This window comes from Theropithecus gelada, chromosome 1 (assembly GCF_003255815.1).
Source record: "Theropithecus gelada isolate Dixy chromosome 1, Tgel_1.0, whole genome shotgun sequence".
Lineage (NCBI taxonomy): Eukaryota > Metazoa > Chordata > Mammalia > Primates > Cercopithecidae > Theropithecus > Theropithecus gelada.
The window spans coordinates 65,367,753-65,394,466 of NC_037668.1; the positions used below are offsets into that span (position 1 = coordinate 65,367,753).

Genomic DNA, 26,714 nt, shown 5'->3' on the forward strand with positions numbered 1-26,714 from the left:
TTCTCCTATCAGGCCCTGAAATCAAGGGCAAAAGTGTAAGACTCTGGTAGACCGTGCTAGGATTTGCTCCAACCCTCTTGGCTATGGGATCAGAAGGGAGGGTAACTGGCAAGGTTGTGGCTGGCCTGGAAGAGGCTTGGATACTTTGTGTGCCACAGCCAAGTCCAACGGAGGTAGCTCTGCACTGCAGGATCCATGTCCTGTGCAGGACTGGGTATCAGAAAACCTTACTCTTGTTATAGCTGAGTAGATGGTAGGCATGTTCTTGCCTTCTGTGGCAGAGAAGGAACAGTGGTGTGGGGGAAAGCACCTTTCACCAGAATCAGGCAAGCCCTGGAGCAAATGCTGGCAACATCAGTGACAAGCTGTGGGCATTTAGAGAATTTACCAGGTCTCTGTCTCAGTCTCCTCATCTACCTAATGGAAGTAAGCATACTTGTTTCAATATTTGTTAGGGTTTAGAAAGATATTAAAGAGCCTAGCACAGAGCTATACACTTAGTGGGTGGCTAATAAAGCTTAAGTGAATTTCAGTTCCTTAAATGCTCATAGATGTACCCAAAGCCTTCACTATCTCCTCTTAGTTAAACCTTACAACCCTGTAAGGACATATCATCACTTCCACTATACAGATGAGAAAACAGACTTAGGGAAAATTACTTGCCCAAGATCACATAGCTAGCAAAGGCTGAGCTGAGACTTGAACCCAGGTCTAGGTTCTCTCCTTCCCCTCATCCCCAAACCTACTCCCTGAAATGTGCACTCTTCCTCCCTTCTCATAGGGAAATGGAATTATAAACGATCCAGTGTTTGAGCAGGTTGGGAAGACATCTGGATTCTCATCCCACTTAAAGACTGGTGTAATACAGTCCCCATAAAGCCGGGGCTCTCCTTGGGCAGACAGGAGACCTTCTCTTTAGGGCCCAGGCAACCCAGCACCTTGAGACAACCCTTACTCTGAGAGAAGAATCTGAAGGTCAATTTCTAGATGTGGATGGGGAGGGACAGGATAGAGGGAAACCAAAATTCTTCATTTCATCCCAAGACTGTCTTACACTGACAGAGAAAGGGGTTCTGACCCAGCTGAGGGAAAACAGAACAGAACTCACATTGGTGTCTTCATCCATAAGCCAGTGGCATACATAAAGGAGGAGCATCAGAAGGATTCCCATTGTGGTGACTCTCCCTGAATTCGTTTATCAATTTAATGATTCCAGTAAAAGATACTGACAATTTATTTTCTGTTGTTGTTGGAAGGTAGTGGAATTAGCTAAATGGAAAATTCCAGGGGGTGGAGGGGAGGCCTAATGAACAAGAGTGGGAGTACAGGGGGGTTGCTACTATAAAAACCAATAGGTATGAAGACTTTGGAAACAGATGTCCACCCTAAGGGGCTATTTTAAGTAAATTATGGTTTACCCACACAACAGAAATCTATGCAACTGTTTAAAACAATGTAAGGAAACTCATATATATATATATAGGATGAAGTCCAAGATACAGTAAGAAAGAACAAGGTGAAAAAGTGGGTATATGGTATGTTAGCCTTCATATAAAAATGGAGGTTTTTTTGATGTAGTGATTATCTATTGCTGTGGAGCAAATGGCCCCAAACTTAGTGATTTAAAACATTTATTATCCCAGTTTACATGGATCAGGAATCCGGGCACCGCTTAGCAGGCTGCCTTTGGCTCGGGTCTTCAAGAGGCTGTAGTCAAGCTGTCAGCAGGGGCTGTGGACCCATTAGAAGGTTCAACTGTGGGAGGGAGGATCTGTTTCCAAGTTCAGTCACATGGTTGTTGGCAGGCATTGGTCTCTCACATGAGCCTCTCCACAGGGCTGCCTCAGCATCGCAGCTGCCTTTCCCCAGGGTGGGTGATCCCAGAGACAGAGAGCACCCAAGATGGAAGCTGAAGTCTTTTTTACCTATTTCAGAAGTAACAGCCTATCACTTTTGTAGCATTTTATTCATCAGATGTATATCTGTGGCCAGGTGTGGTGGCTCACGCTTGTAATCCCAGCACTTTGGGAGGCAGAGGCAGGCAGATCATGAGATCAAGAGATCGAGACCATCTGAGGCAAGATCACGCCATTGCACTCCAGCCTGGTAACAGAGCGAGACTGTCTCAAAAAAAAAAAAAAAAAAAAAGTCCATCTGGAAGGGGAGGGAAGTACACAAGGGCATGAATACCAGAGGTGGGAGCACTGGGGGCTGTCTTTGAGGATACCTACCCACCACACTCACACAGGCATAGTGTTTCTGGAAAGATACACTAGAAACATTCAATATTGGTTGCCTTCAGGGAAGGAAATTGGGAAACTCCCACCTCAGCCTCCCAAATAGCTAGGACTACAGGCACACATCCCCACACCTGGCTCGTATTTTTTTGTAGAGACAGGGTTGCCCAACTAGTCTAAACTCCTGACCTCAAGCCATCCTCCCACCTTGGCCTCGCAAAGTGCTAGTATAGGCAAGAGCCATTGTGCCCAGCCTAATAGGTATGCTCTTGCATACCTATTTTACAATATTGATGTATCACTTAAAAAATAAACCAGGCTGGGTGTGGTGGCTCACGCCTATAATCCCAGCACTTTGGGAGGCCGAGACAGGCAGATCACTTGAGGTCAGGAGTTCGACACCAGCTTGGCCAACATGGTGAGACCTCGTCTCTATTAAAAATACAAAAATTAGCCAGGCATGGTGGTAAGCACCTGTAATCTCAGCTACTCAGGAGGCTGAGGCAGGAGAACCACTTGAACCCAGGAGGCCGAGGTTGCAGTGAGCTGAGATTGTGCCTCTGCACTCCAGCCTGGGTGAGAGTGAGACTCTGTTTCAAAAATATAAAATTTATTTTAAATTTAAAAAGAACAATGAAAAATATGGCATTTTAACATAGACAAAATACTAACAGGGAACAAAATAAAAACAGTAACAATTATACTTCAATACTATATAGTTATTACTCGCACCGTAAACATGCTTGTTTCTACTTAGCCATTACTTGCTTCCATGAGGGAGGTTTAAAAACCTCTTTATTACACATGCATACACATAAGCAAGCAACTCCCTTTTGTAGAGCAAAATACAAACGCTTGAGCTGGGATTCACAATCCTCCTCACAGTTTGGTTCCAGTCCACCCTTACTGATCCATTTCCTGCCATCCTTCCATCCATCTGTGAACTCGTTATTTGCGATACTGAACTATTATTTGCCAGTTCTGGAGGGTAAAGGCAACAAGCACAATGCCTGGCACACAGCAAACTTTCATCAAGTGCTGGCTTCCATTCTGCCTCAAACACGGCCTTTGTTTAGACTGTCTCCTGTGCGTGGAATGCCCCGCACCCCTCTCCTAGCCCCAAGTAAAATTCCCTCCAAGGCACACGGCGAATGTCACTGTCATCAAGGAGTCCCACAGGCAATTAGTTATCACCTCTATTCTCCCATAGCACCTGTTTTTACCTTAACTCTGACACTTTTATTATTGTATTACAACTTAAATCTCCGCCGTCCAAAGTCTGGTCCTTGGACCGTTAGCTGGGACCTCGTTTGAAATGCAGAATCTGGGCCCCATCCCAGACCTACAGAATCAAAACCAAAATTTCCACAAGATATCAGTGATTTATTTGCACATTCATCTTTCCCTGGTGGAATTGTGAGCCTTTCTAGGGCTCTCTTTTATTTCTGTCCCCAGAGCCCAACATAAGACTTGACGCTCAAACGCTTTTTAAGTTTTATTTGCAATACTTATAAGATAGATTTTAATTCCTAGAAAAATAAATACACATTATTAATAATAATTATCTGGCAGATAGATAATAGTACATTTCTATGTAGCGTTTTAAATTTTCATAATCAGAATGTATTACCTTTACAGATAGGAAAACAAAAAGATTTGGGAAAATGCATGTAAAATGTAAGAAAAAAGGTAAATTGTAGATACAATACATTCACAAAAGGAATATAACTGTGTTGAGCTATATTTATAAAAAGATGAACAAATTATATTAGGTTTTTAAAAAAAGACAACCTAACAGTATGTATCGATGATACCATGTTTGTCCTTTAAAAAAATTTGTGAATTAGCCGGGAGCAGTGGCTCACGCCTGTGTTCCCAACATTTTGGGAGGCTCAGGTGGGAAGATCCCTTGAGCTCAGGAGTTTGAGCTGGGCAATATAGTGAGACCCTATCTACATTAAAAGAAAAAATTTGTAAATAGACACTGAAAAGATACATATCAAAATATCTCTAATGAAGTTTGTTTTACAATTTTCTACATTTTACATTTTTTTCTAGTTTTCCTATGATCTTTATAAAAGCTTATCACTTACAAGAAAAAAAGTTATTTTCATTTTTGAAAAACATCTATACCCTTTACTAAGTCCCTTTACATTCAATGACCAAGATTTCTACAACACCCTGGGAAGTTGAAAGGTCTGAAAGTAACACGGCCATTACATAGACGAAGGCAGCAGGCCTTGGAAATGTAACCCTGATGGACTGACTCTGGGCTGGCATTCTCCCACCCCTGCAGGTACTACAGACTCAGAGGAATGTGGCAAGTCAGATGCCAGCTTTGGCCAAAAAACCTCCTGTCATGTCAGGAGTCTCACCATGCCCAGTTACTTCCTCTGAGACAGTAACAGCAATAGGGGAACACTTCAAAGACAAAGCATTCAGAATGATTCATGCTGCACCACCTCCCCCTGGTGGCAGGCTCTGGAAATTGGCTTGAGGATAACTATTGCAATTGGTCACTATTTTTAAAATATATTTTCTGTCAAAATCACCCTTATTTCTTGAAATCATCAAAATCACTTTTTCTTTTGTCAAGGATTCAGATATTGACAAAAGACACAAAACCAGGACCTGGTGTCAACCAGACAATGCTCTGGATGATGCCAAGGGCAGTGTGGCTCTTTGCCTCCTGTCCTTGCTTCCCCACCTCTTCAAGTCTACAGTGGAGGCAAGGCACTATGTTCTTCAGCACCATCTTTCCTGCTGTGTCTCTATCTCCATCCACTTCCCTGAGCCTCAGAAAAGGGCAAGGTGTGGCTCACATACCCTCAGCCATGGCCTGGCATGCTGCAGCTCCAACATCAGACATCTAGGCACTAATCCTCCCCAAGACCCAGTCCTCAGGTTCAAGGCACTGATATTTCAAATATGTGAGACTGAAATACTGACGTTTCTTTACAAACATCAGGGTTTAGAATGTCAGTCTTCCACTGTGGGGCCCGTGGTCTCCAGATACGCACAGCTTCCTTACTCTTCCAGGAAGAAGGAAACATTCAATAGGATATCTGAAATAGGAAGAAAGAAAAAATGGCATCATCACCTCTCCCGAGAACATAAAACACAGAGGCACAGCAAGGGTACCTTCCTAAAGCTTCCAAAGAGGTAAGCCACAGGGAGAGAAAGGAGGAGAGGAGACACGAAGGAAGAACACAAACCAGTACCTTGTACAAGATCTTGGTGTTCGTCTTTTGAAATTCGGTCCCAGGCCTTGGGCAAAGCTTGGATGTTTGCCAAGTCTCCCCACCGGATAGAGGAAAGAAGATACTTTCTATTCAGGTACCTTTCTGGAAGTTAAGGACTGCTCAAAAGAAAATGAAATATGCTGAAGTTAAAAAAACACCCTGGTGAGAACCAGAGGGAGCTATAAAAATGAAAGTGCAGATATCCTTACATTGTACCAGGTGGGCCTGATTCACCTATGCTACAAATATTTCCTGAGCAACTGTTTACTAATATGGCTTTGTGCTACAGGGAAAGAGGAATGAAACCATCTCTGAAATCTGGGATCTCAGCATGGTGAGGACAAAACCAGATCCTGGAAAGAAAGAACAAAAGTGACATGAGAGGTAAAGCTAGTGGAGGTTCAGAGGATAAATACACCCAATTCAGAGGAAGCAGGGACACCCCAGCTGGTAGGAAACATAAATGAAGGCACAGACGCATAGAATGAATTCAGGGAAAGCAAATCTTCCAGTCTGCTCAGCATGGACACCACATGGAAAGCAGTCAGAAAGGCTGAAAGGTGGGCTAAGTCAGAACAGAAAGAACACTGAGTACCAAGGCAGGGCTCTGAACTTTATCCCATTAGCAACAGGAGCTATTCCTATACTGTACAGTACAATTCTGATCCTAAGGAGCAGGATCAGAGCCAGACTTCCTGAAGGAATAGAGGTCATTAATTGGAGTCAGCTTAGAGGGAAAGAAACTAGACAGAGAAACCCGTCAAGAGGCTACATGCAATTAAGAATCCAAGTGAGGGCCGGGCGCGGTGGCTCAAGCCTGTAATCCCAGCACTTTGGGAGGCCGAGACGGGCGGATCACGAGGTCAGGAGATCGAGACCATCCTGGCTAACACGGCGAAACCCCGTCTCTACTAAAAAATACAAAAAACTAGCCGGGCGAAGTGGCGGGCGCCTGTGGTCCCAGCTACTCGGGAGGCTGAGGCAGGAGAATGGCGTGAACCCGGGAGGCGGAGCTTGCAGTGAGCTGAGATCCAGCCACCGCACTCCAGCCTGGGCGACAGAGCCAGACTCAGTCTCAAAAAAAAAAAAAAAAGAATCCAAGTGAGAGGTAAAAAGCCATGTAAGCAGCAGAGGGGACAGAGAAGGAAAATCAAAGAAGCACCAAGGAAACAGAGGGAAAGGACTTGACGAGTGACTGTGTAAACACTCTAGCACGTAGCAAGTGCTTAGTAATGTCAGCTGCAGTTCTTGCTCCTTCTGCCCATGTTCCTGTTGCTGTTACTACTGCTGCTACCAACACATTTTTTTTTTGAGACGGAGTCTCACTCTGTCGCCCAGGCTGGAATGCAGTGGCCAGATCTCAGCTCACTGCAAGCTCCGCCTCCTGGGTTCACGCCATTCTCCTGCCTCAGCCTCCCAAGTAGCTGGGACTACAGGCGCCCGCCACCTCGCCCGGCTAATTTTTTGTATTTTTTAGTAGAGACGGGGTTTCACCGTGTTAGCCAGCATGGTCTCGATCTCCTGACCTCGTGATCCGCCCGTCTCGGCCTCCCAAAAGTGCTGGGATTACAGGCTTGAGCCACCGCGCCCGGCCTACCAACACATTTAAAAGGGAAAATAAGCTGGGCGCAGTGGCTCATGCCTGTAATCCCAGCACTTCGGGAGGCCAAGCTGATAGGACCACCTGAGGTCAGGAGTTTGAGACCAGCCTGGCCAACATGGTGAAACCCTATCTCTACTAAAACTACAAAAATTAGCCGGGTGTGGTGGCAGGTGCCTGTAATCTCAGCTACTTGGGAGGCTGAGGCAGAAGAATTGCTTGAACCCGGGAGGTGGAGGTTGCAGTGAGCCAAGATCATGCCACTGCACTCCAGCCTGGGCAACAAGAGCAAAACTCTGTCTCAAAAAATAAATAAATAAAAGAGAAAATAGGGTGGGTTCTACAACTCAAGGAAAAGGGGGCTGAATTTGACGGCTAGATTGAGGAGTTCAATTTTAAACTTGAGTTTGCAGTTCCAAGAACAATCCAGTTGGAGGCATCTGCAGGAAACCAAAAGTCAAGACTGGAGACAAGAAAAATTCACATGAAGGCAGAAACCTAAGCCAAAGGCTAAAATCAGGTATCAGATAAGAATTGGGAGACCAGGCATGGTGGCTCACACTTGTACTCTTAGCACTTTGGGAAGCCAAGGTAGTAGGATCATTGAGGCCAGGAGTTCAAGACCAGCCTGGTCAACACAGCAAGACCCCATCTCCTAGGCAAAAAAAAATTTTTTGAGAGAAACATGTTAGAGCTTCAACTAACTGGTCTTTCTGCTTTTACCCTTGCCCCTACTACCCCAAATCTTACCCTAGAACGAAGCCAGAATGATACTGTTAAAAACATAGGTCTTATCTTGTTACTCCTTAATCAAAAGTTTCTAAGAGCTTTTTCTGTCACTCGAATGCTTTTTCTTCTGGTGGGGGTGGGGGCGGTTTGAGACAGGGTCTTGCTCTGTCACCTAGGCTGGTGATAACACTCAGGCTGGCGATCATGGCTCTCTGCAGCCTTGACCTTCCAGGATCAAGCAACCCTCCCAACTCAGCCTCCTGAGTAGCTGGGACTAAGCTGCACACCATCATGCCTGGCCCAAAATTATTATTATTATTATTATTATTTTTTGGAGACAGAGTTTCACTTTATCACCCAGGCTGGAGTGTAGTGGCACAATCTCAGCTCACTGCGGCCTCAACCTCCCCCAGTTCAAGCAATCCTCCAGCCTTACCCTCCCGAGTAGCTGGGACTACAGACTACAGGCACATACCACCACGCGTGGCTAATTTTTGTATTTTTTGTAGAGATGGGGTTTCACCATGTTGCCCAGGCTGGTCTCAAACTCCTGGGCTCAAGCAATCCTCCCACCTCAGCCTCCCAAAGTGCAAGGATTACAGGCATGAGCCACCACGCCCGGACCCCAAATTCTTTCAAAGACCTTCAAGGCCCTAGAAAGTCGAGCCCCTCCGTCTTTCTACCCTCACCTGCTATTAGGCTCCTCCTCATACTCTAGTCTAGTCTCCTCACTATTTCCTGAATAGACCATGAATGTTCTTACCTCAAGGCCTTTGCATTTGATGTTTCCTCTGCCTAGTAGCTTTCTCTCCCCAAATAGCTCTTTCCCTTACCCTCTTCAGATCTTTGCTCGAATATCACTTTCTCATCAGGCCTGCTCTGACCACCCTATTTTAAATCACAACCCCACCCTCACTCCTCACTTTCCCAGGTTTATTTTTCTCCATAGCACTTATCGCCATCTGGCACTCTACTTTCCTTTTTTAATGCCTGTCTCTCTGCACCAAGAATAGTGCCTGACAGGTAGCAGCGACTCAGTAAATTATTAGAGGAAGGATTATACAAAGGAATGCAGGAAGAATCCAGGTTCAGGAACCAAAGAGAACTGACTCAAACTATACAGTTTTCCAATCTTGTGAAAACTGAAATTTGAAAGACTTAGAACAGCTCTGGCCGTGACCTGAAATGTGTGCAAAGGATACGACTTTCGATAATGTCTCTCAATATCCTGCAACCATTCCAACATGTCAGCCACAGAGGGGCTCACTGCTGAAGGCTGCAGGACAGCATCAATGCCAACTGTGTCTGCATGCTGCTCATAGATCTGAAACACACGCTCCACATGGCTGCTGACCACGTCTCGCACCTTGAGGAGGATGGCTCTGCAACAAACAGTCTGACGTTAGGCAATATCATGAGACAGGTATAAAGGAAGGTTTCTCAATTTTGGCACTACTGATGTTTTGGACATGATTCTCTGTTGTGAAGGGCTGCCCTGTACATTGTAGGACGTTTAGGAGCATGCCTGGCCTCTACCCACTAAACGACAGGAGTAAACCACACCTATACCCTTCATAAGCCATAACAACCAATAATGCCTCTAGATGATGCCAAATGTCCCCTCATAGAAAAACCATCTCCAGTTGAGACCACTGGTCTAAGGAGATTAGTGACGGTGCCTTGGATGTAGGGGTGGCTCAAGACTCAAGAAAGGGGCTGGGTGCAGCGGCTTGTTGCCTGTAATCCCAGCACTCTGGGAGGCTGAGGCAGGTGGATCACCTGAGGTCAGGAGTTTGAGACCAGCCAATGTCCCAAAACCCTGCCTCTACTAAAAATACAAAAATTAGCCAGGTGTGGTGGTGCATACCTGCAGACCCAGCTACTTGGGAGGCACGAGAATCATTTGAACCCAGAGGCAGAGGTTGCAGTGAGCCAAGATTGCATCACTGCACTCCAGCCTGGGCGACAGAGCGAGACTCCATCTCAAAAGTAAATATAATTTTTTTTAAATTAAAACTTTAAAAAAAAAAAAAAGCCAGGTACAATGGCATGCCTGTAATCCCAGCACTTTGGGAGGCCAAGGCCAGAGGACAGCTTGAAGCCAGGAATTTGAGACCAGCCTGGGCAATATGGCAAGATGGTCTCTACAAAAATTTTTAAAAATTAACCAGGTATGGTGGCATGCTCCTGGAATCCCAGTTACTCAGGACACTGGCAGGAGGAGTTAGAGGCTACAGTAAGCTATGATCATACCACCGCACTTCAGCCTGGGCAACAGAGTGAAATTATCTCTAAAAATAAAATAAAAATAAATAAAAGACAAAATATTAAGTAAAGCACTCATATTGTTTCGTGAAACATTCCAGTGATATATGCATGTATGTGTGTCTATGAATGATATAAAATATATTTCTTCCTCTAAGTCAAGGTCCAAAGTCTGAAAGCCACTGAACTAGAAAAAACCAAGTGTCTCTTGGGTGGTAGGCTTTGACAGGCAGTGTTCTATTTTTCAAATTGAGATATAATTCACATACCATAAAATTCACCCTTTAAAAGTATACAACTAACAGGCTGGACGCGGTGGCTCACGCCTGTAATCCCAGCACTTTGGGAGGCCGAGGTGGGCGGATCACAAGGTCAGGAGATCGAGACCATCCTGGCTAACACGGTGAAGACAGAGTGAAACCCTGTCTCTACTAAAAATACAAAAAATTAGCAGGGCGTGGTGGGGGGTGCCTGTAGTCCCAGCTACTCGGGAGGCTGAGGCAGGATAATGGCGTGAGCCCAGGAGGCGGAGTTCGCAGTGAGCCGAGATCGCACCACTGCATTCCAGCCAGGGTGATGGAGCGAGACTCCATCTCAAAAAAAAAAGTATACAACTTACAGCAAACCTGTTCTGTTAATACAATGGTATATAAATGTCATTATAGGCCAAGTGTAGTGGTTCACACCTGTAATCCCAGCACTTTGAGAGGCTGAGGAGGGTGGATTACTTGAGGTCAGGAGTTCGACACCAGCCTGGCCAACATGGTGAAACCCTGTCTCTACTAAAAACACAAAAATTAGCCAGGTGTGGTGGCGGGCACCTGTAATCCCAGCTACTCGAGAGGCTGAGGCAGGAGAATCACTTGAACCCAGCAGGTGGAGGTTGCAGTGATCTTGCAGAGGTTGCGGTGAGCCAAGATTGTGCCACTACACTCCAGTCTGGGTGACAGAGTGAGACTCTGTCGGAGGTGACAGATAGATCTAGCAACCATATGATCCTCTACATAACTTACCCATCATTTCATGAGTTGCTTTACCTCTCTGATCTTATCTTTTTTCTTTTTTTTTTAGAGACAGAGTCTCACTCTGTTACCCAGTCTGGAGTGCAGTGACACAAACATGGCTCACCGCAGCCTCGACCTCCTGGGTTCAAGTGATCCTCCTGCCTCAGCCCCCTGTGTAGGCCCTGTGCAACCACAGGTGCACATCACCACACCCAGATAATTTTTTGATTTCTTATAGAGTCAGGGTCTCACTTTGTTGCCTAGGCTTTGAGACCAGGCTGGTATCAAACTCCTAGGTTCAAATGATCCTCCTGCCTTTAGCTTCTCAAAGTGCTGGGATTACAGGTGTGAGGCACCATACCCGGTCTCATCTTTTTTTCGTTTTGCTTTCCTTTTTGTGGAGAATGGGATCTCACTATGTTGCCCAGGCTGGTCTCAAACTTCTGGGCTCAAGTGATCCTCCTGCCTCTGCCTCCCTAAGTGCTGGGATTACAGGCTGAGCTGCCATACTCAGCTGATCTCATCTCTTATCAGGCCTCTGCTCCTGTCATACTTTTCTCTTTTTTTGACACAGTCTTGCTCTGTCACCCAGGCTGGAGTGCAGTGGGACAGTCTTGGCTCACTGCAACCTCTGCCTCCCGGGTCCAAGAGATTCTCCTGCCTCAGCCTCCCCAGTAGCTGGGACTACAGGAGTGCACCACGACACTCAGTTAACTTTTTTATTTTTAGTAGAGACGGAGTTTCACCATGTTGGCCAGGCTGGTCTCAAACTCCTGACCTCAAGTGATCTGCTTCCCAAAGTGCTGGGATTACAGCCATGAGCCACCGTGCCGGGCCAGTCATACTATTCTCTATGCACACTACTCACACCCACGTCTTGACTCTGTTTACACCTTTTCAACCATTAGGTTTTTAATATCACTTCCTCCCCAGAAGCTTCCCCCCTCCACACAAGCCATACTTATCAATACCTTAGGACATCCCACAATTTAATTCACTGATTGTTTATTTCTTCTACTCAACTAAGAACAGGAACTAAGTCTGGTTCATTGTTGTATTCCTGGCACCTTGTGCTTGGCATCCCACAAGGTGCCTAATGAATGTATTTTGTACAAATAAATAAAAGGAAAGTCCTCATCTGTGACAGTTTCCTATTAGTCTATGGCACAGACTCTATATACTGGACCTTTCTTTTGTTCTGGTTCAAGGAAAGGCCACACATGCCCTGTCTCTCCTCTGTCCTCGATAACCTATAACTCTCAGCCTGGGCAACATAGTGAGACCCTATCTCTACAAAAAAATTTAAAATTAGCTGGGCATGGAAGTGCACGCTTGTTGTCCCAGGTACTTGGGGGGTTGAGGTGGGAGGATCACTTGAACCAGGGAAGTCAAGGTTGCAATGAGCTGTGATTGTGCCACTGCACTGCAGCCCGGTGACAGAGCAAGACCCTGTCTCAAAAAAAAAAAAAAAAAAAAAAATCTGTAACACAGATACTGGGTCTGACAACAAGAATATCAGAACTTGAAGACGTGCTACTACTGGGCACAAAGACACCAACCTACAGCAGAACAAAGTGGTGATTAAGAGCTCTAGCTTTTGTGTCAGGCACACTTGAGTTAGAATCCCAGCTCTACCCTTTTCTGGCTGTGTCACCAGGGGCAATCTGCTTGAGCCTCAGTTTCCTACCTGCATGGAATTAAGTGCAGTAAAGTCACAGATATGTTGAAGAGCCTTTATAACGTAATATACATAAAGCCCTTAGCTCTAGCACCTACTAAGTTTACACAGCTCCTCATTGCCTTTTACCAAAGAAAACTATAGGGCAGAGCTAATAGGCTTTCTACGCTCCTTTTCTGTTCTTCTTTTGTGACTTCCACTAAGCCCACCACTGCCATGCCTAGTCTCTGACAAGGAAAATGCCAGAAAAATGCTTTCTGACAGAGGTCTCACTGCCCCAGATGATAAGTGAGGAAGGTTGAGATACCTCCAAATGCCACGCTTTCAAGGAGAAAAACACCTTCCGGACTGATACTAGCTACATATAAAACACCTCGTTTTAAAATCCTTCCACCAGGAAAGAGCACTACGGAGCTGCTTACAGCCTTTCCCCTAGCTTGTCCAGGACGATGTCACCAGCCGCCAGCTGCTTGCGCCTCAGCCGCTCTTTTAAGTCTGGGAAGGCCCGAAGCGCCGGCACATCCTCGAACCGTAGGTTCTGTGCGGCCTGCAGCTGCTCCGCCAGGTTGCTGAGGGAAGACAGGAGGGGCTGGCAGTCCTGCAGGGCACTCTGCCACAGGCCCTGCTGCTCCTCCACCACCAGGAAGCACTTCTTCAGGGCCTCCTGCACGGCAAGCAGAGGCCGGTCTTGAGTCATCTTCTGCTGAAAAAGATAAAAATAGAAAATAACCATGTTGGGGTGGCAAGTCAGTCTGGGAGGCACTGGGTCGAGGGTGGGCGTCATTTCCGTCCTCGTGTTCACACAGGAGTTGTCTCACCTCCAGAAGTGGTTTTTTTTGTTTTTGTTTTTTTCGACACGGAATCTCACTCTGTCGCCCAGGCTGGAGTGCAGTAGCGCTATCTCGGCTCACTGCAACCTCTGCATCCCGGGTTCAAGCAATTCTCCTGTCTCAGCCTCCCGAGTAGCTGGGAATACAGGTGCCCGCCACCACGCCCGGCTAATTTTTGTATTTTTAGTAGAGACAGGGTTTCGCCATGTTGGCCAGGCTGGTCTTGAACTCCTGACCTCAGGTTTTCCGCCCGTCTCGGTCTCCCAAAGTGCTGGGATTACAGGCGTGAGCCACCAGCCCCGGCACTGCCTCAGCTTTCTGAAGGAGACCCTGGCTTCCCCTTGGGAAGGGTAACCTGGATAGGGCAGTCTCCTGCTTCAGAGGATTCCCGGCGGCCAATCGCCGTCTCTTCTCTGACCTACAGTCCTGTCTCCCCTGCCCGAGGCTGCCGGTCGCGTTCCTGAAACCAGCGGAAAAACTTAAAAGTCAAGACACCCAAAGCGTGAGCACCACGCGCCCAGTCTCTCTGCGCATGCTCACAGGCGACAGCCCCCAAAGCTCCTCCCCAGGCCGGCAAGGCTATTGAGTCGCGAAAATATATCATAGTACCGAAATTACTTCTGGGTACTGTAGTCCAACATGTGGATTGGCCACTCGGCTTGAAGCTTCCTTGGGACTGGATGTTGGGACCGTCCAAACACGGCGACTTTTCATTTGTCAGCCTGCGGCAGCTTAAATTGGGTGGCAGTGGTGGCATGTCCTCTTAACTGTGGAGTCTTTTCCTCTCAGCTTGCGCCTCCGGCTGTGCCTTAATGACACTTTTGACATTGTGTATCACAACCAACTAGCAAAAACTAGTGAATCACGGGCTCCTGACGTGGCAGCTCTGGCTGAGATGCAGGTGGACATCCTAGGTGCCCAGGGAGGTCGGGCACATTGGGGAGTCGGGTGAAGGAAACCCTGAAACCGAGAGGCTGGAAGCCCAATTTGCCCAGCATAAAAACACCTGCTGCGGGAAAGCCTACATGAGGTACGGGTTGTCGTCCCCTTTCATCTTGGCCATCTAACTGATGGAGATCCTTAGGCACCCAGCAGACTCGGGTGTCACCCCCACCACCCACTGCCCAGGGCTGACCTTGGGCGGAAGAGCGACATTCAAATATTTTTTGTATATGGAGCAACAAACCAGGGTGGAAGAGAGAGAGAAAGGACTTTCTAGGAAGGGCCAGGCTTGCCAGGGTTTCTATGCTTGGACTGCTCTGTCCCCAAGCTCGCTGGTGCCCATCAGGAGCCTGCTTGGCACCTTTGCTTATTTCTTTGATTGTTCCTGAACTCAGAAGGGGAGAGGCAAGATTATCATTCCCATAGCCTATAACATGCACGCTTAAACACAAACAACCCCTCTGACATGGCTTCAGACCGCATCCACAGGTGAAAAGCACCAAATCCAAACAATCAGGCCACAAACCTGTCAAGAGCTCGCCGGTCTAGCCGTCCAGTCGTCGCCCGCCTTGAGACTCAGCCTGAGCTACAGCTTCGAAACTAGCCTCTAGCCTTGCTGGGTCTCAGCACAACCCTTGAGCAATCCAACCCTGTGGCCGTGGGCAGATGCAAAGATGCACAGTTAGCACTTCCGACAGGACTGCGGCTCAGCGGGGTTCGAGGTCTACACGCCCATTCCCAGGCCCACGGCCAGAACACCCAGAGCTGCCTCCTGCCCTGGGCTCCCTGGAGTGTGGTGGCCGCGGCTCACGCTGCAGTCACCGCGTGGCCAGCTGCCAAGCGCCACTACTCGCACCTGAAGTCGCGGCCCCGCGCTGCACACCCAGTCGAGGCGCCAAGACGCGAACTGGACGGGAGTGGCCGGCCCGCGGGCGAGCGAGGAACAAGAGGGTTCTCCCCACTCGCTGCCCAAACTGGCCACGGGCTGGCGCGCCCACCCCAAAGCCTGCACCCCGGCCCCGCTCCCCTGTCATTCCGCCTCGGCCCTTTCCAAACCCTGTCGGGGCTGCTCTGTCTCCGCCGACCCTGCACTTGCCCCAAGTTCGGCCTGGGGAGCTTGGGGCCCTGAGAAGCGCCGACGTAGGCAGCCAGCCAGTCAATCAGTCAGAGTGTCACGGCGGCCCCTCGGCTACTCAGTGGCAGCCAGGCCTGGAAGAAGCAGCCGCCGGCCCCGGAGCAGAATCCTACAGCCGACCTGACCTAGTCCGCCCCTAGCCCTCCAGAGCTTGGGGTAATGAAGACCCGCCGCAAGGCCTGCCGGGAGTCGTAGTTTGTATAGTTTGCAGCCGGCCAGGGCGGAGCCGGGTGAGTTGGTGGGGAGGGCGGGGAAACAAGCCTGGACCACAACTCCCAAGAGCACCCGAGACGGCGGCGCCCGCGCTGTCGCACTCCGGCTATAGGGAACGCATTGGGCGGGAGACCCCGGGCAGGTAGGAACTTGCTTGTGATTGGATACTGTGGGACGGCGGTTTCTCATTCGTCAGCCTGTGGCTGTGGAGTTTGAATTGGGTGGCGGTTGACGGTAGAGCCGCTCTCTCTCACTGGCATAGCGAGGTTTTACTCAGTCCTTGTCGCGAGACCGGAGGTACGTGCCTGGCGACTTATTCGGGTGGTCCCCATCCGCCCTCCTGGTCCCTACCTGGTTCCTTGCCTCCCTGCCCCATCTCCGCCGCTCCCCGCAGCATCCGCCGAGCGCCATGGCTCCTAGGAAGGGCAGTAGTCGGGTGGCCAAGATCAACTCCTTACGGAGGCGGAAGCTCGCCTCCTTTCTGAAAGACTTCGACCGTGAAGGTAAGGGGCCAGGCCGTCGCGGCCTCCTGGGGCGGTCGCGGGATGCTGGCGGGTGGGGATACGAGCTGCACACATTCACCCGCCTCGTGACCCGTGTCCTGTCGGCTCTGCCCTCCCGCAGTGGAAATACGAATCAAGCAAATTGAGTCAGACAGGCAGAACCTCCTCAAGGAGGTGGATAACCTCTACAACATCGAGATCCTACGGCTCCCCAAGGCGCTGCGCCAGATGAACTGGCTTGACTACTTCGGTAAGAGCTGGAGAGCTTCCCTGGGCGGAGGCCGGGAGCCCCGTGGGGTTAGGTAACACCCTTCAGAAAGGACTCGCTCAGATGTCACCTTTTAATGAGATCTGACATGACCACTTATGGAAAATTGCAGACCCTTTCACTCTCTGTCTCACTTCCCTAAGTCATGTGTCTCCATCCTTTTCTCTAAAGGCCTAGGTAGCAAATATTTTAGGCTACTTGAGCCGGTGGGAGGGGTCTCTGTCGGACAACTTAGCTCTGCTGTTACAGGTCCAAAACAGCTATAGTGAATGGGCATGGATGGGCTGTATTCCAATAAAATTTTAGTTATGGATACACTGAAATGTGAATTTCACATAATTTTCACACATCAGGAATTTTATTTTATTTTTTTGGAACAGAGTCTCACTCTGTCACCCAGGCTGGAGTGCAGTGCAGTGGTGCGATCTTGGCTCACTGCAACCTCCACCTTCTGGATTCAAGTGATTCTCCTGCCTCAGCCTCCGGAGTAGCTGGGATTACGGTCTCCTGCCGCTATGCCCTGCTGATTTTTGTATTTTCAGTAGAGACGAGGCTTCACCATGTTGGCCAGGCTGGTCTCGCACTACTGACCTCAAGTGATCTGCATGCCTCAGCCTCCCAAAGTGCTGGGATTACAGGAGTCAGCCACTGTGCCCAGCCAGAAAATAGTATTTTAAAAAAAATATGTATATTTTACCCAACCCATTTAAAAATGAATGAATAAATGACATGGTTAGTTAACCAGAGCTCAGATGAAAGAATAACCCAAAGCAGCTCCTTATGCAGCTTATGGAAATTGCTAACTTAAAAATGGGCACATCAGGCTGGGCGCAGTGGTTCATGCCTGTAATCCCAGCACTTTGGGAGGCTGAGCCGGGCAGATCACCTGAGGTCAGGATTTTGAGACCAGCCTGATCAACATGGAGAAACCCTGTCTCGGCCGGGCGTGGTGGCTCAAGCCTGTAATCCCAGCACTTTGGGAGGCCGAGACGGGCGGATCAGGAGGTCAGAAGATCGAGACCATCCTGGCTAACACGGTGAAACCCCGTCTCTACTAAAAAAAAATACAAAAAACTAGCCGGGCGTGGTGGCGGGTGCCTGTAGTCCCAGCTACTCGGGAGGCTGAGGCAGGAGAATGGCATAAACCCAGGAGGCGGAGCTTGCAGTGAGCTGAGATCCGGCCACTGCACTCCATCCTGGGCGACAGAGAGAGACTCCATCTCACAAAAAAAAAAAAAAGAAAGAAACCCTGTCTCTACTAAAAATAAAAAAAGTTAGCCGGGTGTGGTGGCTCATGCTTCTAATCCCAGCTATTCAGGAGGCTGAGGCAGGAGAATCGCTTGAACCTGGGAGGTGGAGGTTGCGGTGAGCCAAGAGCCCGCCATTGCACTCCAGCCTGGGCAACAAGAATGAAACTCCATCTCAAAAAAAAAGGCACATCAGTTTTCCTGGCCAGAGAAAAATCCCAGCCTGCTTCCCCACTCCCTTATTAAATGTCCAGAGAAATGCAGGAGGCTGTACTTTTCTGCTGGGTTGCCTTTTTCTGTTTTCCTTATTATTAATTATCCAGCATGAAGTCTCCTTGCTGGATAGAAATGCATGTTCTGTTCACATATTAGACGTTGAATGATCCTTTTGACTTGTCCTTTTATTTATTAATATTAAGCCATTCATTTGCTCATTTCTACAAATACTGAGCATGTGTGAGTCACAGTGCTAGGTGCTAAAGATGCACCGGGGAATAAAACAGACATTGTCTCTGCCTTCAGAAACATACAGGTTAGTAGAAAAGGGCTATTAGAAAAATCCACATACAATTATGTAATTAAAAGTATAGGTACTACAAAGGAGATAGAATAGAGTAGTGGTCAGTGAGCATATTGTGATTTCTATGCCGGATGAGCATTGTACCAAGTGTTTTACATATATTAACTAATTTTTCTTCATAACTAATAATATCCCTATTTTTCTAAATGAAAAGATTAAGGCACAGAGAAATTGGATACTTCGCTCAAGGCCTCATAAGCTAGTTAGTGGAATAGTCTGTTTGAACCCAGGTATTCTGGTTTCATAGCCTGAGATCTTAACTGGTTTACAAGATACTATGAGGGTTTCTAGCAGGAGGATCTAACCTAACTTTTTATTCTACATGTAAATCTCACAAAGACCTTTTCATTCAACACACGTTTACTGTACTTCCATTGACTGCTAAATTTTTGCCAGAAGCAAAGGATATCATCTCTGGAATTCAGTCCAAGGCAAGGATGGACTGTTTGAAAAGCTCTGAGTAGTTACTAGGTACGATGAGGGTGAGCAACTTACTCCACACTTTGCAGCAACCTGCTGAGATAGAAAAATAAGCAGGCTAGGCACAGTGGCTCACACCTGTAATCCCAGCACTTTGGGAGGCCAAGGCAGGTGGATTGCTTGAGCCCAGGAATTTGAGACCAGCCTGGGCAACATAGCAAGACCCTATCTTTAAACTTTAAAAAGATAATTAAAATAAAAATACATTTTTTTTTAAAGAAAAATAAGCAGAGGGCAGGGCATGGGGTAGGGGTTCATGCCTGTAATCCTAGCACTTTGGGAGGCCAAGGCAGGAGTATCACTTGAGCCCAGGAGTTCAAGACCAGCCCGGGCAACATAGCAGGAGACCACATCTCTATTTGAAAAAAAACAAAAAACAAAAAAAAAAAAACCTGGACAACTTGGCAAAACCCTATCTCTACAAAAAATACAAAAATTAGCCAAATGTGGTGGCGCATGCCTGTAGTCCCAGCTACTTGGGAGGCTGAGGGTGGAGGATCAGCTGAGCCCAGGAGACAGCCAAGGTGGCGCCACTCCACTCCAGCTTGGGTGACAAAGCAAGACTCTGTCTCAAAAATAAATAAAATTTAAAATATATTTTTTAAAAAGATAAGCAGAATTTTGGGGGTGATGTTTGAGCTAAGTTTTGAAGGATGAGTTAGAAATTTATCGAGTACGGAGGAGAATTTCAGGCAGAGGAAATACAGAGTACCATAGCAACAAGTCCTGAGAGTCAGTGGCACATTTGGGATACAACTTGGAGAAAGAATAGATTAGATGGTGAAGGTCCTTGAATGTTAGACTAAGAGCTGTACCAGTTTTAGAAAGATAAATGGTACCATTAGGCAAGATGATTTATTGTTAAAATCTAATAGTAACTACAACATTCTTTTTAAAGCCCTTGGAGGAAACAAACAGGCCCTGGAAGAGGCGGCAACAGTAAGTGACCTGTCCTATTTTCCAGTCAGTGGTTACTCAAGTCTAGTCCAGTCCCCAGATCCAACTAATAGGTGCTTACTGTGGAAGAGGTTTCATAAAGGGACATTATCTGTTTGTGTAAACTGAAAAATTAGAGTTGGGCAGACACTGTGTACGTGAGACCCAGATAGTTCTGAGTCCTACAGAGAGTAGCAGTTCTATTTTTGACCAATTTCTTGCAGTCCTTTGTCCTGAACTCTACAGCGGAAGTAGAAAGCCTCAAGCCCAAGTTCCTTTAAGCGCCTGGGTCATTGCACTATGCACTGACCTGCTAGATGATGAGGCTGTTTCATCATGTTGTACTGTAGAAGCAGTGCTCTTGCTTGGGATGCTCAGTACTCCCCAGCCCCTCTCATCTCCTTCCTCCCAGCATCAGTGCCAGGATTGAAGGCAGTAAGATGGGGATGCAAAATAGAGCATTTAAAGCTGCACTGTCCAGTAAGTAGCCACCAGGCATATGTACCTATTTCAGTTAATCACAATTAATAAAATTAAGGAATTCATTTTCTCAGACATACTAGCCACATTTTACATGTTTGGTAGCTACATGTGACTAGTAGCTACTGCATCAGAGAGCACAGAAATATAACATTGCTACTCTTGCAGAAAGTTTTACGAGACAACGTTGGGAACTAGTCCATACATGGGCTTCACAGAGTCCCTAGGCACTCTAAAATCATATACAAACAATGTGTGTGTGCACGCATTTGTGTATCTTTCTGTCAGTTTATTGTAGCCTTGATCAGATTTACAAAGTAAACCCCAAAATTGACATCTTTTGTTGAGTTGATCAGAATCATTTGGAATCTCAGGGTCTGAAGGAGTCTGATCACCAAGGGTACAATAGCAGCTCTCCACCAGCTTCATTCAGAAGGTAAAGGTAATGAGGAGCCAATTATCAATTTGGAAAAAATTGGAGCATTTGGGGATGAATACTATAGGAGAGAGGTAGGGATTATTCACCCCCCTACACACACTGAGCTCTAATGTTTTAAAAGTTAGTTACTTCTGAGATGAATTATGCTTACTAGCTAATGCAGTTCCCTCTTTTTAAATTAGACATACAGAACTGCAAATGAGAACTTCTAATGTCAGATGAGAAAGCCATTGTTACCACACCAAGTTGAGAGAATTCTAGCCTTGACTAATACGATTTAAAACTCAAGAAAGGAATGATGGAAAATCTATAAAAGCTCTTAGCTGGGAAGTGTATTGGGGCTCCCAAGACCACCTCCACGTTTGGTGATTCGCTATGAGGATTCACGGGGCTCAGCATACAGTACACCCATGGCGATGATTTATTGCAGTGAAAGGATACAAAGCATAAATCAACGAAGGGGAAAAGTGCTTCCCCTTTGTCAAAGTCCAGAGGAAACCAGGCTTCTAGGAGTCCACTCCCTATGGAGTCACACAGAACATGCTTAATTCAACATATATGAAATGCTGTCTACCAGAAAAGCTGATTAGAGAGTCAATGCCCAGAGTTTTACCTGGGGGCTGCTCACATAGGCATCCTCTGCCTAGCACGTGTCAAAATCCTAGACTTTCAGAGGGAAGTAGGTGTTCAGCATGAGCCATATTGTTTGCATGAAGTTTAGGCACAATGAGGCATTCTTGTTAAGGAAAGGTGGGAACCTTTCTGAAATCCAAGTTCCCAGATGCCAACCAAGGCCAAGCTTGCAAATAGGCCTTTCTATGTGTATCAGTCTCAGGCCTGCTCTGTTAACTCTCCTGCACAGTAGATGACCAGTGGCCTGCCACTACTGATGACTCCAAAACATGCCAGTTGTTTCTAGAGATGGCAGAAGGTTGGCAGGAATGCCCCTACTTTCTGTTCTATCAAGTCTGGCAAACATCAGTAATTTATTACAGCACTATTTCTTGCTAAGCCTAAGACAGCCTCAGAATCCTTCTCTGAGTACGTCAAGCAGTCCCTACCAGAAATGAAAGCTGTGCCATTCCAAACCTGTAATGATAATTCTGATATTTACACGTGTTCTATAAGGAAAGGACTGAATCTTGACTGCTCTTTGTAGTGTCCATACTTACTACCATATGAAAGAAAACCTAATTTGAATGGTGACTGGAAGCCTTTTTGAAGGACCCAGGATCATCTTAGAAAACCTTACTGAGACCCTGTAGATTTATCAAAAAAATGGTAAGCCTGACACCCCACCAAGTGTTGTAGAGGATGTACATCATTAGGAACTTGGATTGTTTGCAGATGGGCTGTAGACAAGGGTAATCACTTTGGGAAACAATTTGGCGTAATGCGAAGGCTGACTATTTATGTAACCTATAATCCCTGTCATGCCCTCTCCAAAGGATAGAGCCAAGGGGAAACTTGGACATGTACCTCAGACACATTTAAGACAGTTCAAGGTAGCAGTGTTTATAATAGGAAACTATTGATGGAAGATGGACAAATCCATTGTGGTATAATCACACAGTGGGATATGATATAGCAATGAAAACAAATTAACTACAACCACAAAGAGTGGTGAAAACAGCCAAGACTAAACAAAATGCTTAAGTACACACTTGTGAAAAAGCACATCTATGTGTACACACATATACACATATTTGCATGTATCTGTGAGCACATGCACATATACCTTTCGATTAGACAAGTGGAATGATATGGTTACCTCTGGGGAATGACAGGGTTAGGAGACTCATCACCTTTGGGAGAAAGATAAGAAAATGGAACAAGGAATGAATAAAGAGCCAGAAGCAAGTTATTGGCAATGTTTTAGGTCTTGGGTTGTGTGGTGGGTTTATGGGAGTCTGCTGTATTGTATATTGTATCACTAACATTTAACAGTCTTATGTATCAAATAAGAATTTTTTAAAAAAATTTTATCCTGAAATATTGTTCCTCGTATTTTGGTGGAATAAGCCTGGTGCTTTCTGGCTATGTCACAGGCTGACCTGGATATCACTGAAATAAACAAACTAACAGCAGAAGCTATTCAGACACCCCTGAAATCTGCCAAAAGTGAGTACCTGTCAAAACTCCTTGTTGAACAGAAAGAACCGAGGCTCAGGTTGCTTGGTTGGCTGGTCAGGCAGGGCCTTGTTGGTAGAGCCTCTTCCCTTTAAAGTCTGGTTCTTAACCTTGTAAATCCAAACATTTGTTTTTGGATGGTGCATTTAGTTAATTTTTTTCCCCCGAACAGCAACTCAAACCAGAAATTTAATTAATTGTGTGCAGGACTGCTACTAAGCAAACTCAAGAGCCACGTGTGAGCTAAAGTGAAAGGGAAAAAGCTGTGCTGGAAACCAAACATTGTGGCCTGCTTACTTTCCCCTGGGTTAAACAAATGGCAAGATTTAGAGCGGAGTTAAAAGACAGGTAACACCAACTGAGACGCTCCCTGGTGTAATCAGCAGAGTTGAAAGAGAGTTGAAAAAGGAATGACTTTCTCTGCATTTAATTCAAAGTTACTCAATTCAGACCAGCTGTGGTGGCTCACACCTGTAATTCCAGCACTTTGGGAGGCCAAGCCATGAGGATTACTTGAGTCCAGGAGTTCAAGACCAGCCTGGGCAATGTCTCTGAAAAAAAAAAAGAAAGAAAGGAAAGGAAAGGAAAAAAAAAGTTACTCAATTCCATGATCTCTCTGCATAAAATCATCTTACATACATGTCCTGCACTCTGAGAAACACTGTCTTATAGGAAAAGTTGTATGGGAAACCAGGTTGTAACTAGTGAGCAAGGAATCGGATCAGGATGAATTGTGACATGGATTTAATGTCACTGTCATTAAGCTATGATAGTTTGATGCATCCAACTCTTATAACAACATCCTGAGCCATGGCCAGGATTTCGGGGCTACACACCAGGGCACCTCTACATTGGGCAGGGCAAACTCAATTATTCAGAATGCTGGGCTGTCCCTACAAAGAAAGCATCATATGGGGTTTCTTAACACTCTGATTAGTTTCCTTTGTCTAAACTCTCTTTCTTAAAAAGTCTTCTTTATTTTTAGTCCATTTCTTCATTGCAGCTTCAGATTGCATACGTTTTATTCCTATAAGAAATGTGAATGCACAAAACTTTATTCTCATCAGAAATACCACCCTGTTGAAACTGTTTCTTACAGCACGAAAGGTAATACAAGTAGATGAAATAATAGTGGAAGAGGAAGAAGAAGAAGAAAATGAACATAAGAATCTTCAAACTTCAAGAGTAAGTGGACACTGAGGTTGGAGGCTGGGGGTTATCACAAGGAAATACAAATGCATAAAATACACTGTTGTACACCAGAGCTCACAGTTCAGTAGAGATGATCCTACTTTACATGGCAATGACAAAAGTGATAATTGACTGGTGTGCAAAGTGTGTGGAACACAGAAGAGGAAGCTAGCAAGTCTCCCCTACCCCACTAGGACATAGGCAGGCCTTTCAAGGTGAGTGAGAGTCTACTACTAGCTGGAGAAGAAAGGAAAGAGGAACAGTATTCAGGATAAATGGGGGAGGGGGAAAACTGGAGATGAAGAAACCAGTTGGAAGCCTATGAATTCTTGAACTGATATGCTGATACTATAAAATGAAGGGAAGGTTTTGAGATAGGTTTTAGAAAGAAGTGGCATGGTTGGTGGAGAAAAGGAGGAATCAGAGACAACTGCACGGTTTCTAGCTAAGGCAACTGCCATCCAGTGAAGTGTGGGATCCAGGCAGCAGAGGTGCTGGACTGGGGGTAAGGGGAGCACATGTCAATTGCATGACATGTTGACTCTTCATTACTTTTCCAGGACATCTAGGCTAGACAGAAATTTCAGCCTGGAGCTCAGGGAGAAGAGGGAGATCGAGAGATTCACTGCCTCCCAGATCTTAAGGTGTTTGTCCCAGTGTGGGAGTGGAGATGGTTGTGCCGGGAGAGCAGGAAGGGAGGGAGTCTGAGAGTGGACACTAGAGGGATAGTAGAGAGAGGAGCTCCTAAGCAGACTGCCAAGGAAGCTAGAGAAGCAGGAAAGACGGATCCATCACAGAGGACAAGGGAGGAGAGAATATATGGAAGATAAGGAGTGATTCTTACCAGGGACCTCCCAGGCCCCAGGAAGGGAGCACTGCAGGGTTTGCCTTTGATTGGGCACCTGGGATGCCCTGAGTGACCTTCACAGCAGCCCTTTATGTGAAGTAGTGGGGTACAAGCCAGGCTGCAATCAATTCAAAAGAGATTTACCTTTAATCTTGGCCAAAATCCTCTATTTTGAAAACCGAGCCAGTAGAAGTCCTTATTCAATTAGTTATGTTCTGAACTTTTTAAGTCATTGAATTCTGAGATACACCTTATTATATTTAGTATTAACTATCCAAAGCTTGTTCTTAACCTTTTATTTAAAAAAAAAAAAAAAACCTCCTTACTCTCCTTACCTTTCCTCTTTGCTGGGTGTTTTGTAACCTTAGTCTCGTTTGATTGTGACTGCAGGTCAAAAGGTGTCCTCCATCCAAGAAGAGAACTCAGTCCATACAAGGAAAAGGCAAAAGGAAAAGGTAGTGGATTTTCTAAAGTTGTGGTGTTTTGGGTTTTATTGGAGAGCCATATATATCATGGCAGAAAGTGAGGGGCAGTGAAAAAGCTCTGGTGGCTAGTGTTTGAATGCAGCTTAAAATCACTGAATCCTTGAGTGTCCGAGCTGGAGGGGTCTCTAGAAATGGCCTAAACCAAAACCATCTCCAGTACTTTAATGTACATTCTCTATCCTTCCCCACTTTTTTTTTTTTTTTTTTTTTGAGATGGAGTTTCACTCTCGTTGGCCAGGCTTGAGTGCAATGGCACAATCTTGGCTCACTGCAACCTCTGCCTTGAGGGTTCAAATGATTCTCCTGCCTCAGCCTCCCGAGTAGCTGGGATAATAGGCATGCGCCACCACACCCGCCTAATTTTGCATTTTTAGTAGAAACGGGATTTCTCCATGTTGGTCAGGCTGGTCTCAAACTCCCGACCTCAGGTGATCCGCCCACCTCGGCCCCCACTTTTTTTTTTAAGTATAGCAAGAACTGCCTGTTATGTTTCAGTTCTTAATAGCCCATGTGTAGAGCTACCCCATAGTTTGTCATAGAGTGACTGTCACTTACTTATAATTGGTTTCTTGAAATGTTTTGTCCAGTCCTGCAAAGTGAAGAACCTCTATGGGCTTGAATTGATTATGCTGGACTCTACCATAAGCCATGCGGGGGAAGGTAAAGCAGCTTAGGAGAGTAGTCACCGGGATGCATGTCTGTGGAGGAACGAACGCATTTCTCTTGAGCAGTGCAGCAGCTGCATGGCACGAGGACAGAATTCCAGCTGGGGGAGCCTTCACATGAAGAGGCTGTCTCCTTGATTAAAAAGTCAGATTCTGAGGCCAGGCGCGGTGGCTCACGCCTGTAATCCCAGCACTTCGGGAGGCCAAGGTGGGTGAATCACTTGAGGTCAGGAGTTTGAGACCCACCTGGCCAACATGGTGAAACCCTCTCTCTACTAAAAATACAAAAATTAGCTGGGGCCAGGTGTGGTGGCTCAAGCCTGTAATCCCAGCACTTTGGGAGGCCGAGACTGGCAGATCATGAGGTCAGGAGATCGAGACCATCCTGGCTAACATGGTGAAACCCCGTCTGTACCAAAAAATACAAAAAACTAGCTGGGCAAGGTGGCGGGCGCCTGTAGTCCCAGCTACTCGGGAGGCTGAGGCAGGAGAATGGCATAAACCCGGGAGGCAAAGCTTGCAGTGAGCTGAGATCCAGCCATTGCACTCCAGCCTGGGCGACAGAGTGAGACTCCGTCTCAAAAAAAA

General features: G+C 46.5%; 2 protein-coding genes across 12 annotated transcripts in view; one reads left to right on the forward strand and one right to left on the reverse strand.

The window, feature by feature from the left end:
- Positions 1-3,720: 3,720 nt before the first annotated feature.
- On the reverse strand, positions 3,721-15,869 carry C1H1orf109 (chromosome 1 C1orf109 homolog). Of its 10 annotated transcripts, none has more exons than XM_025354566.1 (7): positions 15,624-15,868; positions 15,054-15,177; positions 13,941-14,045; positions 13,178-13,455; positions 9,011-9,190; positions 5,459-5,577; positions 3,721-5,302 (listed from the first exon to the last, which is right to left on the reverse strand). In XM_025354566.1, exons 4-7 carry the CDS (start codon positions 13,450-13,452, stop codon positions 5,265-5,267), a joined length of 612 nt encoding a protein of 203 aa, XP_025210351.1. In that variant the 5' UTR covers positions 13,453-13,455; positions 13,941-14,045; positions 15,054-15,177; positions 15,624-15,868; the 3' UTR covers positions 3,721-5,264. The 10 variants fall into 10 exon arrangements, with proteins under 10 accessions (XP_025210351.1, XP_025210381.1, XP_025210338.1 ...); XM_025354596.1 differs by having other exon boundaries at positions 13,178-13,458; XM_025354553.1 differs by having other exon boundaries at positions 13,822-14,045.
- A 125-nt stretch (positions 15,870-15,994) lies between these two features.
- The window catches only part of CDCA8 (cell division cycle associated 8), a 17,757-nt gene continuing 7,037 nt past the window's right edge, over positions 15,995-26,714 (forward strand). The window contains exons 1-7 of one of the 2 annotated variants that reach the window (XM_025364476.1): positions 15,995-16,172; positions 16,270-16,378; positions 16,500-16,628; positions 19,852-19,892; positions 22,857-22,929; positions 24,038-24,123; positions 25,367-25,431. In XM_025364476.1, coding sequence (XP_025220261.1) covers positions 16,285-16,378; positions 16,500-16,628; positions 19,852-19,892; positions 22,857-22,929; positions 24,038-24,123; positions 25,367-25,431 — 488 coding nt within the window. In that variant the 5' untranslated portion in view covers positions 15,995-16,172; positions 16,270-16,284. Of the gene's footprint in view, positions 16,379-16,499; positions 16,629-19,851; positions 19,893-22,856; positions 22,930-24,037; positions 24,124-25,366; positions 25,432-26,714 lie in introns of both variants that reach the window. The other variant, XM_025364467.1, reaches the window with a different exon arrangement.